At 35.4% G+C, this 13,490-nt stretch overlaps 1 protein-coding gene across 10 annotated transcripts in view; it reads right to left on the reverse strand.

The window, feature by feature from the left end:
- Positions 1-599: 599 nt before the first annotated feature.
- The window catches only part of FUT8 (fucosyltransferase 8), a 127,744-nt gene continuing 114,853 nt past the window's right edge, over positions 600-13,490 (reverse strand). For 9 of the 10 annotated variants that reach the window (XM_068945601.1, XM_068945607.1, XM_068945604.1 and 6 more), the window contains 2 exons: positions 7,352-7,502; positions 600-1,552 (listed from right to left, as the gene is read on the reverse strand). In XM_068945601.1, the coding sequence (XP_068801702.1) occupies positions 1,235-1,552; positions 7,352-7,502 (469 nt within the window). In that variant the 3' untranslated portion in view covers positions 600-1,234. The remainder of the gene's footprint in view (positions 1,553-7,351; positions 7,503-13,490) is intronic. The other variant, XM_068945609.1, reaches the window with a different exon arrangement.

The raw sequence follows: 13,490 nt of genomic DNA on the forward strand, positions 1-13,490 counted from the left end.
GTTTTTAAATTGTCACCTTTCTTAAGGCAACAGAGAGCAGAGTAGTAACAGATTTCAAAACACTAATACTAATTACTAATAGTTTTATGTCATGCATAAAAATTCACCCTTGTGCAGATTTTATTGGAACCTACTATCTTCTGGATAAATTGTTAGATTCTGTGAGTACTAAGGCAGTGAAACAGCATCTACTCGCTATTCTGAAATCACATCTTGATTGACAAGTTTTATAAATAGGATAACCTGGAATATCTTACTTCAAAGCAACTACATTCAACGCCAGAACGATAAATGGCTATCTATATTGCCCATAAAAAAAAAGGCTTTCAGAAGAGAAACAGAGACAGTAAAGAATAGTGCTAAAGAGTAAACATAAGAAATTGAGCCACTGAAGTCACCCTGGTGAAACCCATTGTCTGCAGAACAGAGACAACACTGTACCACTGGCAGTTGTTGCACTACATAGTGTTTAAAAATGCGATGAAACTCCAGCTACTTTTTTTTTTTTTTTTTTTAATCAAAGGCAATGTCCAGAAACATTCAGTACTAAAGAAGTTGTTTATGGCATTGTTTTACAAAAGTTCCTAACAGACAATGACTATTTTATTGTTGGATGTATCCTTTATTTTATTAATGATGATGTGTAGTAATCAATGGAATGCTAAAAATAAACTTTTAAAGAAAGAAATCTAGTCTGAAACTTGAATCTGTTGTTTGAAGCAAGTTCAGTGGTCATGGTAACGCCTGTTAAACTCTTGCCCATTAGTGAAACAGGCATGGCTCTCCTAAAAAGGTCACAAATCTTTCAAATATAGGCACCATGTTTTAAATTTTGCACATACAAAATATGCTCATGTCACTCATATTACACAATGCGGCAGTGTCTTAAGTCTGAGAATTATTGTCAATTAATGGCAGAGAAAAGAGCCCAAAGCTCATGTAAGACTAATGATTGGGACAAATCTTGAAAAGAGACAAATAGTATAAAACAACAGTTTTCCTGTTGTATGTGGTTTTGTGTGTGCATGTGTGAGAGTGCATATAACAAAAAAATGTTTAAGAGCAAGTTCAAATAATAGCCCATCCATTTGTTCGCAGGTTCTTATCCAGCTTCAGTACTAAACACCTTCATTTTAACTACATGTTAAAATGTAAATTCAAATCCCAAATAAACCATTCGTTAGTAGGTTGACTGGATTGAACCAATTGGAATTGTGAGTCTCCTCTTTTTGTTCTACTTGTCAGCCTCTGGGTATGTAGGGTATTTGACTGTCTCAATTTTCTCCTTAACTTTATAGGACGGGTACAGGCCTGTTCTTCCTAATTTCCTATTGATGCCTTTTGAATAACCATCCCAGTGGTTTCCAGCTACTCCAATTACATCTCCAGGTTCCATAGGAATTTCATCAGCAGTTCGTGGATGGTGAGCATAAATAGCAATCTGGTTGTGGGCGTTCTGTCCCCCAAAATAGTAGATATCATCCAAAGAATGGAAATACGCCGAGGCATCTGGATGCAATGTCTGCATAATTTCATAGGCAACTCGACACACCTTGGAAATAAAAACAAAAAAGTCGTCATAAATATTGTGCGCACCTCTAATATGGGCAAGAACTCAACAACCAATGTGCAAGAACTCAATTCCACAGAAGGATCAAGTTTTGGAATGTCCAGTTTCTTAAAAAGGTGATAGTAAAGTATTTGAAAATACTTTATATTTGCTAATCAGAAATATACAGTTTTTATTAGGACTCTTGAGATCAAATTTGGCAAATAAATAATTGTCTGCTTCTCAAGAAAAATTGAAAATACCCATATGAGCACTAACAGTCTTGCCTTTTTAAAAAGAAAGTTTTGTAGCCAATCAAATGTAAAAGTAACGTTTATTTTACTTCTTGTTTTTGAAAGATTTCTTTGCAATAGAAATTTTTTTTCTTTTCTTTTCTTTTTTTTTTAAGGAGCTCAATTTTTCACGCTCCAGGAGCACAGGCCTTTAGAATACTATTACTATTAGACCAGTGATAAAATACAACTGTTGGCAGTGTGGAAGACAACTGAATGAAACCGAATTCCAACAAGACAGTAACAACGTTAGTAAGCAGAAAGATCCATTTAAGTGGTATTGTTCACCTCCACGCTTCCAGATTACATTTTATGAAGGGACTTTTCTTTGGACTGAAAAAAAAATTCTCACTAGCAGAATCCTCAGAGTTGCCAGAAACACAAAGGCTGCAGTTACATTCTTTCAACAAGTTAGCTAGAAAGCTCTTCCCAGTAAGGTGTCCGCTTTGGCCACTGTGATCTTTCTGACTTCCAGTATGAATTACTATCTCTCTCTCTCTCTCTCTAATTCTGCATAAACAAATATAGAAAGCTCTTGAAAGAGCTACAGCAAACAACAATACAGCAGATTTCTTCATTAGCAACATCAAACACTAAAGCACATTTCTCAAGGATATCTTCATTCTGCAGGTTCTACATACTCCATGTTGACAGCTTCTAATCCATGAAAATTAACCATGATGTCCATGGAAGTGGGAGATGGGGTTTTCTTAGCAATAGAACAAGGCTTTGGCACTCATAATCAGAAGAGGTAAAGATCATCTCAAATCAATATGGCAGAGGGAGCTATGATTTCATCTAAATGAAGACTGAAGAGACAGAAAGTCTCTTGTTTTAACATACAATCTTTATTCTGCTTCAGAGAGATGATTTGTGTGTGCAGCCACCACATGGCCTTTCTATACATCTCAATTACCGCAATATTGCTGAAACACAGTGCCAAGGTAGGTTGTTCCTCTGAGTCCACACCACTTGGTAGGCCTACTTATTTTATTAGCAGTATTTTGATGAAATCCCTATTCTTCAGCTCTTATCAGTATTCATTTAGTTTCAGTACCATAACTGAAACTATTCATTTAGTTTCAGTACCATAACTGAGAATCAGTATAGGAGACTTCCTAAAGGGTCTGATCCTGTTCACACACACTATCATTTTCTCTTAACACCCCTGTAATGAAGATTTTAACTCCGTTTCCTAAGGAAAAGAATCTGGAAAAAAAAAGTCAGCATACAACTGATTAACGTGAAAGTCCAAAATCACATTGGGAATAAGTTAGACTACATTTTCATCCTTACTTTTTCTTCATACAGGTTGGGCAAAGGGTGGTCATTAATAGCCTGAATTTTGCTCATCTTCAAGCTAAAGTAACTATCAAACTATTCCACTGATGATAATATAGCCTCGCACACTGACAGTAGTTCAAATGTTAGAAGACCAGATCAAGATTTAAAGCCGCAAAAGAGAAAAGACTCCTAACAGTGGAAACAAAGGCTTATAACAGATCTCAGAAAAGCGTTACAAAAGAAAACACTGGAGCTCTGCATTGGTTCATGAGTAGCAAAATTCTTGCTAAATGATTTTTGAGGGAGTTTGCACTACTTAAGCACAAGAAATTGGCCAGAATAAATGAAGTAGATGGCTAGATCAAATTCAGTCTCAGCTACTGAGAGTTACAGCCCATCTAATACAGGTTTTCCTAGATTTTAGAATAATTCTCTGCAGTTCTGGAAAGCCAAACATGTCATTCAGCAAATATCTCTATTGTCAAATACAGGGAGACACAGAATGAGAACAAAGCTCAAGGATACTATGCATCCTAAGGTTACAGAGTTAAAAACTGATGTGTGGTGGGAGGGGTGGGGGGAGAAGAAGGGAGGGAAGAGCAGGACCTGGGGCCAAAACCGAGTCTGAATTTCTGGTGCTGAAAGAGCAGACTGTAGCACGTGCTTCAGTAACAGCAGTCCTCTTCAGCTCAACTGCTCTTCCAGTTTCTTCTCTAGCAAAAAAACAGAATGCCAAGAAGCTAAGCTGATGCCACCTGATGAAGGTGACTGTTACGGTAACACTGATATCATGGACTCAGTCAGTGGTCACTGATAAAGTCGATTATGCCAGATTTGGGTTTTTTCAAATATCTGATTCACAGAGCCAACCCCTGCATTGATGGGGCACCAAAAACTTTTTCCTAAGGCTTGAGATTTTAAGATTTTGAAGCAAAATTACAATTTATAATCTTATTCACTAAAAATCATCCCTTCTGATTCTCCAGTTTTTCCTCTGTGCCTCTTGAAGATCTGAAGATTCCAGCTGGAGAAAGAAACCTGAAGAAAAGTTTGCATGCCCAAAATCTTACACAATTTTTCCAAGTAGTTGGTCCAGTAAAAGATATTACCTTTACCTTCAGATCTTGTCCCTTTTTAAAAACATCATAGCTACAGCAAAGTAACATTCTATTCAAGAAATTATTCAGAGTATTGTTTTATATGAAAGGCAATACAATTACAGAGTGGACACTCCAAACATGCACAATAGGAAAAGGTGTTACTTAAGTTATGTACTTTCAAAAACCGCACTGCATATTACTTGTTAAAAATCAAGTATTTTGTAAGTAAAACTTACTAATACTTAACATTCCCATTCTTAATGTCTAAATCTCTTAAATTCCCAGCCTTTTTTACTATAGCAGATGTATTTAAAGAGGCACCCAAGGAAAATGGAATAAAACTAAAAGAATGACCATTAAGCCATAATGATACAAAGAAAGAATTAAGTTCTTAAAGGCATGAATAGATAACTGCATTATTTTGTCACTGTTCTTGAGATCAAGTTCTGCGTTCATCATTTTACAGAAGGCACACCTAACCACTTAAAACATCTGCTGCCAAAGAATAAAAATGACTCCTCATAGGATATGTTCTGCTAATTATGCAGGCATACACACTAAGCTGTTAATCTTATGTCAGTAAGCTTCAGAACAGCAGAGTCAACATAACCCACGGAGCTGTTAGTTACAGCAAGGCAGCCATTCTGATTTTTCAGCATCTCGGCTGATTTCTCACATGACTTCATTAGAAGCTGGACAGAATAAACAGTTTATTAAACATTTTTCTAAAAATCTATGGACTACAGTATTGGTCTGCAATCCCAGGACAATTGCATTTTGTGGAGGACCATTTCATTAAGTTTAGGCAGAACCTTCAGAAAGGGGCAGTGCAAACTACGTTGTTTGAAGAAGTGCAAAGGAGCCTAATAGCCAGTAAAACTTCCTGGCTCGTAGAGGAAACGTACCTGCTACTATACTTGTGTATGGAACGCAGTCCTATACAACACTGAATTGAGTTTATTAGATTACACAGATTAAAAGACCCAAAAGCAATAAAGCTCTTCCGGTCTAAATTAAGAAAACCCACTGGTTCTGCAGCAAGAATCTCAACATCCTACTTGTAAACGTAAAGCTACACTACAGTGGAATACAAAAGCATCAATACTGAAGAAAAAGTCTAAGTGTCTAACCTTATCAAGCAGCATCTCAGGAAAGACAGAGATATTTGACAGATTTGCATAGGACAAAATGGCAATGGTTCTGTCTTTTACTGTCTTTTATTACAGTACTTTAGCAGCAGTATCATAGTCTTTCATAGCTGAAGATGTACTATTCAATATCAGATAAATATTCCTTTACAAATGAACACGAAGAACAATTTTCTCAAGCTGGCCCTACTTTGAACATGGGATCGTACCAGAGGAACTCCAGATGTCCCATCAACCCCTATCACCATACCTATGCCACTATATAGTCTTCTTTTGAAATTAGTTCAACACTTAGAATAGAAGCGGAAGGTGTCAGTTCCACTGTACAGTATCTTATACTCCATGCAAACCATTTGTATCTATATTTAAATATAAAGGTTTCATCTACGTTTGTTTGTACCCACTGTTTCATTGAAAGGAAAAATTCACCATTTTTTAAACAGAGATATTTAACTACAGTATAGCACAGACTGTCATAGATTTCTTACTAAGAAAAGTTTTTACCCACAAGTGCATAACTCTTCATTCAAGACAGGAACTGTCTATACACCGATATGTGTATGGCACATAAGTGGCCCTAGGTCTTGGCTGATGATCACCTCTTTCACTGTGACATACATTCAGTGAATGTACTTCAGCTGGATCAAACATATAAATGTGGAACGCTCCTCACCCACTTTTCTCAGTGAGGACTCGTACTTTGGAGTTTTTCATGTCATGGTCTGAAGTAGCTTATATTAATTACCTGCTAAATATGCTATAAAAAGGTATTTTCTTCATAGAATTTGCTGGATGGTGAAAAATGTGCCCACAAACATAATTCAGATGCAAGAGGCTTTTCTATACTTTTTCCTGTTATTGCTGTCTTCTTGCCACAGTAACGTGATTAAGAATTCTGTCTGTCAAAGTCAATATGTTACTGTATCAGCCACATATTAGTATTAATATCATGTTTATTATCTAATTGTCATTAAAGTGTGGAAGCCAATCCACATTTGTAGAGAATACTTCTTTTTGAAGTGACTTTTACTTTCAGTTTTAGGCATATATTTTGACTATTGCCACATATGCTCTTAAGTGACACTGCTGGTTAGGAAAGAATTCGATTACAGGCAGTGCCTTGCGGTCATATATAATTAATAGTGCAATTATAGATGACCACAAAGCCACCGTCTGTAATTAAGCTCTTTCTTAATCAGCAATGCCACTTAAGAGCATATGTGACAACAGTAGGCTAAAAAGTCTTCATTCTTTGTTTGATTTCAGTCATCTTCTGACAAACCTGAATTCGGTGGATTATCATATGAGTCAGAAAATGCTGCTTTTCCAATATTTTTTTTAATCCTGCATTAAACAGCTTTTTGTGATACATGAAATCAAATGCAGAAGTATGATGTAACAGAGAAGAAAATGCCAATTACATGATCCAGTCTTCCACTGGGCTCCAGCAAACTTCAGCAAGCCACTCAAGAAAAGAAGCTTATAGCATATAATTATCCGCAACAAGAAGTCTCTGTGGATTACAGTGGTTAGAATTTGCATTTACTGTGCTGCCACTGGATTGCTAGAAAAGTAATTGAGGAGAAACTGAATGTCTCCTTTCTTTACTCTTTTCCATTACATTTCCTGTAATCAACTGAGGCAACAGCAGACATGTTTAAGCTGTAGTAGAGTGCAACAACGTATAGCAATAGATGGATGCAAGTTATATATTAACTTCATACAAATTAAGAAGTGTTAAACACATTCAAAATTATTTTTACTTTCTTAAGTGCCTTAACTAAGCTAATTACCTAAGCTAAGTAATCAACCAGTGCCGAGTGTCATATAAGCGCTCACGTTGCATACAGACTCTTTAATTCTTCCACAAAATTGTCATGACAGAGCACCAAGAATAAGACAGTAGGAGCATGACCACCACTGAGATTTAGAAGAACTGAGATTTATACTCTATAATGTATGTATATTGCAATTTACCTGTGAAGAAAATGTACAGACCAGGAAGTCTGCTTGAGACAAAAAATGGATATCCAGAATAACACCTCTTAGGGAGTTTTCAGTATATCGATTATGAAGTCCTGCTGACCAAGATATGGAGTTATCACTGATAAATTCATAATTTGGATACCTGTGAAAATACAATAGACTGTTAACAGCAAGGTCTTATTTTCTTATTTTTAAGAGGAAACAATCTTTGCTGCAAAGTAAGTCTGTTAGTTTGTTTTAAGTGATTCTCTCCTTTACAGGGTATACACTATAATTTTGCTGAACACTCCATAATGCTACTGCTGCCTCCATACATGCTGCATCTTTATCCAGAGAAGCGAACAACACCTTAAGTCCGTCTGAGATCTTACACTGTAAGATACCATTACCATATCCTGCTAATGCTACTGATTTTAAACAAAAGATACTCAAATACTTTGGCTTCCTCTACTGCTAAAAAGAATGTGGGACTGCATCTTTACTAGGCTTCATTTTTCTTTATTCTCATATTTTCAATTAGATACCAATTATGACATTGCACAAAGAAATCAGTAGCCCATAGAGGGACCTATTAAATTAAAGAAATAAAAGAAAAGAAATTGGTTGCCCTTTACAGTTATTAATGCTGTGTGGAGAACAGATTTTTCAGTTTATTAGTCAAAAGGAAATAAAAGAAATGTAAAACTTCATGCAAAAATTTTTTTAGTACATTATAAACAAATTGAAGTATTTTAAATCAAAATCCAAAACTTTGAGGTTTACGTTAAAATAAAATTGACAGTTTCTAAAATGCAACAACGGTTTTGAAAGCAGAAAGTTTTTTTAAATGTTAAAAAACACTGTTCTCTCAACATTTTTTCCCCTTTACTGGGGAACTGACTGAAATAGTCTGGAAAAAGTAGTGCGAATTTACTACAAAAATTTCATTCAGTCCCCAGCAAAAATAAGCTTTACATGAAAAATTTCAGTTAGCCATAACAACAATTATAATTACATTGCTATTACACGTTAATTACAGTTTATTCATGAAGTATAATGAGTGTGACTAAACTGCCAGTCACAAAATTTTAACTACAAGGCTAATTATTTAATAATTTAAATAAGATGTATTCGGCAAATTTATAACTTTGTAGCAATTATAAAGCAATATATGCATAGCATAGTAATGGAGTTATTATTACATTTGTATGAATTAATCATTCTTAGTGTCTAAAAAAAGAAAAAATCATAATACAGGGCAGGTCTTAATGCTGAAGTAACAACTATCACTGTAGAGCTAACAAGATTTTTCAAAGCCCAGTAGCCCTGTACCGAACATCTTTCAAAATAAGGAAGTTTGCATTCAGAGTTCTTGGAAAGATACTGAAGTTAGCACATGCTTGTATACAACAAGCTAGTACGAGCATATTATGTACATGGGACAGACCTATAAGTACGGCAACCTCTTGTAAGAATATGCCTAATTTATTCCATGTTAATGTAACTGGAAAAATTGTCTTTAGAAGTCAAACAGGCAAATAGAGTAGGCTTTTCCATCTGACATTAACCAGCCATGACTACCACATCAGGAAAATTCATTTCAAAAGCAAATCAAAAAGCTTTATGCAAAACCTCACATCTGGGATTAAACGACACAAGAAAGAATTAGAATTTATCTTCAGCGTGATTTTATTAGAATTTCATGTTCCTGAGAGAAATATCTGCTCTAACACAAAAATGAATACATCTGTGCTAAATTTCCCAGAGGTAACAAGACAAATTTAAAGGGTGCATCTGATCATGAACGTCAGGGGAAGTTCAAGCCACAGGGAAAAAAAATAAAATAAAAGAACACCCCCCCACACACAGACACACGGAGAAGGTAACAATATTATTCATTAAGAATAACTGATAATACCTTTTCTGAGAAGTTATAGTGGTGCAGATCAAGAAAATTTTTCTCTAGTATGAAATCTATCACAATGATCATTTTCTTTCTTATCTTCTCTTTGTGGCTAACGTTTTCTGTCAATATTTAATCAGTTCTCAAAATACAACACATGACAATACAATATTTTTCATACCTTCCATTTCTGTTTCTGTTGTGCGAACCATATTAGTATGCTTTTTTCTTTTAAAAAAAAAAAAAAGTAGCATAGACTACAATGGAAGTTTGTCATATTCCACTGTAAACACTAGCTGAGGTACAATGATAGGCAACGGGTCCTCTTTTAGTAGACCTACACTGAGGTAGCCAACGTGACAAATATGTAGTAGAAGATGCCATTGCTAAGGACAGTGAATACAGTATGCTCCTCAGAAAGTTCTTGGCGTCAGGAAAATTGTTAGAATTAATCACTTCCTTCAGATTTCTAAAGCAGAATCCACGTGCCAAGTAGAGATAAAATATTCTTTCTTGAAGCATTTGATTTCCTAGTAGTAAAAGGTCTCTCCAATACCTTCAGAAATGAAGGACAAAAAAGTCTAATATTGGATCTAGTACCAAAGCTCACCCAATATCACATTCCTGACAACACCATAAGAAACAAGATGCACAAAGCTATTCTTCCCATAAAGTAGGTAGGTGTAGCATCAAAGAATTCAAAATATATTCATTTTCATAGGAAAATTTGAGAATTATGAGTAATGTTTCCACGAATCCCAGAGCACTCCCTATACCAGTGAAAATAATTTTAAAATTATTTTTTAAAAGCACTCCATCATTTCTTTCAATTTCTTTCAAATTTGAGGTTCACTAAACCCCGGAATTATCTATTCATGCATTTGGAAACTTCTCCTTCCTCCACTTATTCAGAAAACACTCTTCAAGATACTTTTCAATCTGGTCTTAACTTCCATTTCATAAAGTAGATCTTAAACCATCTGACAGTTTTAGAAATGATCAGTTCTTCACCTCAGTGATCCCAGCTGAGCACTTACATACTCACTTGATTATGTTTTTAAACAAGCACTTTAATCTCCCTTCCCTCTCCTCCCCCAATATTATATTCATGCTGGGGAAAGGAGGTTTCCGTTAAACATGAGTATAACGGCAGCCATATTCAGTGAGAGCAAAGAGACTTCCATTCCAATATCTTGTCTCCAACACTGGCTACAAAGAGATGCATAAAGAAAAATACAATAATAGGCCAAGCCTATACTTCTTCCAAGCTCTACCATACGTGGCCCAGGGACTTCCTGCATCAGGTGAGGTTTACTTCTCCTTTCCACTCAGTACAGTGCTTTAGATTCTATTTAAAACTATCCTTTATCATGATGACTATAGAAAAATAAGAGAAACTAAACTGCTAAAGCTCCATGGTTAGCTATTGCTTCCTTTTATTCCCTTTTCTGTCTGTATTTATATGATTACTGTAATACTTACCTTGTAAGGTTTTTTTTTTTTTTTCTTTCAATAGACCTTGTGGAGGTCTATTACTAGGATACCTGAATGCTGCGATAAATGAGTAAAAAATAAGAGTTCATATTCTTACTAATAGAACCATCTAAATACCATATTCTGTAGGGTCCCTTCCATCTTTCTAAAGAAATTGCCCACACATCCTCTTTTCTAACAACAGGAAAGGACCAGACTGCAAAGATAAAATAGAATAAAACAGAATAAAAAGAATGGAAACTGGTATAATAATGTTTTTTTTTTTCAGTCATCTAAAAATAATATCCAATTCTTGTTTAGCTCCCTAATAGATACTTGAAAGCTATGCTGAAAGCCAGGCAAGATATTTCTCTAGGAAAGGGAGGGGGAAGAAAGGAAACCAGAGAAAGGGGGGGGGGGGGGGAATTGTTCTTTAGTAATGTTTCCTTCCTTAATCACCAGTCTCAGATAAAGATAGAAACCAAAACAAGACTATTTCAAGTTTCAGTTGGTTTCAGAGGCCCATCAGCTGACTATTTTAACACATTATAGCTAAACTGGGCAGCAGTGCAAACCAAGGCAAGCCCCAGGTCCCTATGCTCAACTTAAGAGGATTGGGGACCTATCCAGAATAAGCAATGCAAGTTTTCTTCCCTCAGAAATCAGATCGTGAGCATGCATATATGCAAATGCACGTACAAACGGAGCAGGAAATAACATGTTTGTTCAGGTCTTGCTCCAACAATGCATAAGCTGCTCAACAGGCCCAATAACTTTGAACCACTCCTGGATCCTAAAGATTAGGCAAGACTATCACTACTTTCCCCGACCACACACACAAGCCAAAAAGCTACATCTATTACATAAGGAGAAAAGATGTCTAACTTGCTATTGTGAAAGTAAAGGAACAACAATGAAATACAGTGAAAAAGCCTTCAAAGCATTGGGAAAAAATGAAACTCATGAGGGAGGGAATAACTGTATAAACTGAAAAAGCAAAGCATAGATGACATTACAGGTGAACAGCCTGAAGGGAGGATTTTAGTTTATTGAATTTTAATGCTTATATAGTAGATAAAGAGATCTAAAAAGATTCTTATATAAAACAGACAGGTATTAAATAGGCTTCCTTAAGAATCCATGTGCGTGCCCAGCTGCATTATTTTGAATGGTTCTATCTTGAGAGGGAAGACGTTGTCAATAACATCATAAACTAAAAACATGTAAACTAGAAAATTCAAAACACTGGATGATTTAATGACTGCTTCAAGCACAACGAAAAAACAGTTTATAGCGTTCCTAACAGGTAATGTGTCCTCTGGCTTACCAAAAGTTGCCAAGCGCTTTATCCCATAACCATTATAGCTATTGAACTCTCAACCCTCCTCCTGTCTAATCACATTGTTCTATATTATCCTAATTCTGAAAACATACCATAGTTCTTTTTGGTTTTTTGGGGGGGTGAAAAGTGGGGGATGGAAGGGAATCACTCGCACTCCTACAAACTGATACTACGGACTCCGCTGTCTTTAATACCGTACTTGCAGTTGATAGGCCTCTGTGACAGCAAAGGAAGTTTCTGAAACTTAAATCAAAATATTATTATTTCCATGGCTGTAAGTAGTTTTGATACACTTCTCTTAATTAAAATGATACATCTATATTCAGCTTTATGTTAGTTTACTTCTAAAACTTCATGATCATTATTCAAATGCCAGCATTGTTTCACAGCCACGCATACTTGTACGAAGGGAGATTAATATCTAGTAGCTACTAATACTACTGCAGCCATTAATGAATGCAATAAAAGCCATTGCAGTATAGTGCAACAATTGTTTCTATTAAAGTTTGACAGTGCAGTATAACTAGAAGCTTAAACGTTTTTGGCAAAGCGTAATTTGCAGTTCTCTTTACAAGAAGAGGAAGAAAAGATGCCTCATTCCTAAAGTCTCATCACAGATGTCCTTAGATACTGAAACATCAAAGTGTCTCTCGCCTTTTAGGAGATCACAGGAAGCCTCAGATGCCTTCTACTCCACTGCAAGTTGACAGTTGCATGCAAGCAACTTAGAAAAAGTGTTTCACTGTAAACTACGACACACTAAAAACTTAGGAACAACATATCAAAAAAACTTCACGACTAACAGACTCTAGACTTTTATTAAAAAATGTAGAAAGGAAATGCTATATTAATGGGCTACATATTTTCACAAATAAATGTAAATAAAATTGTGATTTGGAATACACCTTTAACTGCCTCAGAAACTGTAACGCTTGATAAAATTCAGTAGCAATTGCGTTGCTACAGAGGACTTAGAAGAATTGGGTCCCTGTGTTTATACACCTAGTGTATCTGGTTATTGACAAAGTTAAAGAATACAATGCTAAGGTTTCAGATTTGAACACAAATAAAGAAAAAATACGTTCCTGAGATTGTTGAAACAATATCAAATTCTATTATGCTAAAGCAGTAAATAAAATTATTTAGGACAATGTCAATGAATTAAATTTTATCACCCCAATTTGGTATTACCTGTCTTTTCAATGCTCAGATTTGCACTTTTAATGGTATGTTATCATAACTTTTTCTGCTACTGTTCTTGTCTCTACACATACAAAAAAGGAAGGATTACATTGCCATCATCTGGAGTTGTATATGTTGGTTTAGTTTTTTCAAAAACTACGTAATTTTAAACAGCAGGCCTTTACAGATATGAAAGAAAAATAGAATAGCAAAATTGAACTACATAGATTCACAAAGCTGTAATAAAATTC

The sequence above is a fragment of the Struthio camelus genome, chromosome 5, assembly GCF_040807025.1.
Source record: "Struthio camelus isolate bStrCam1 chromosome 5, bStrCam1.hap1, whole genome shotgun sequence".
NCBI lineage: Eukaryota > Metazoa > Chordata > Aves > Struthioniformes > Struthionidae > Struthio > Struthio camelus.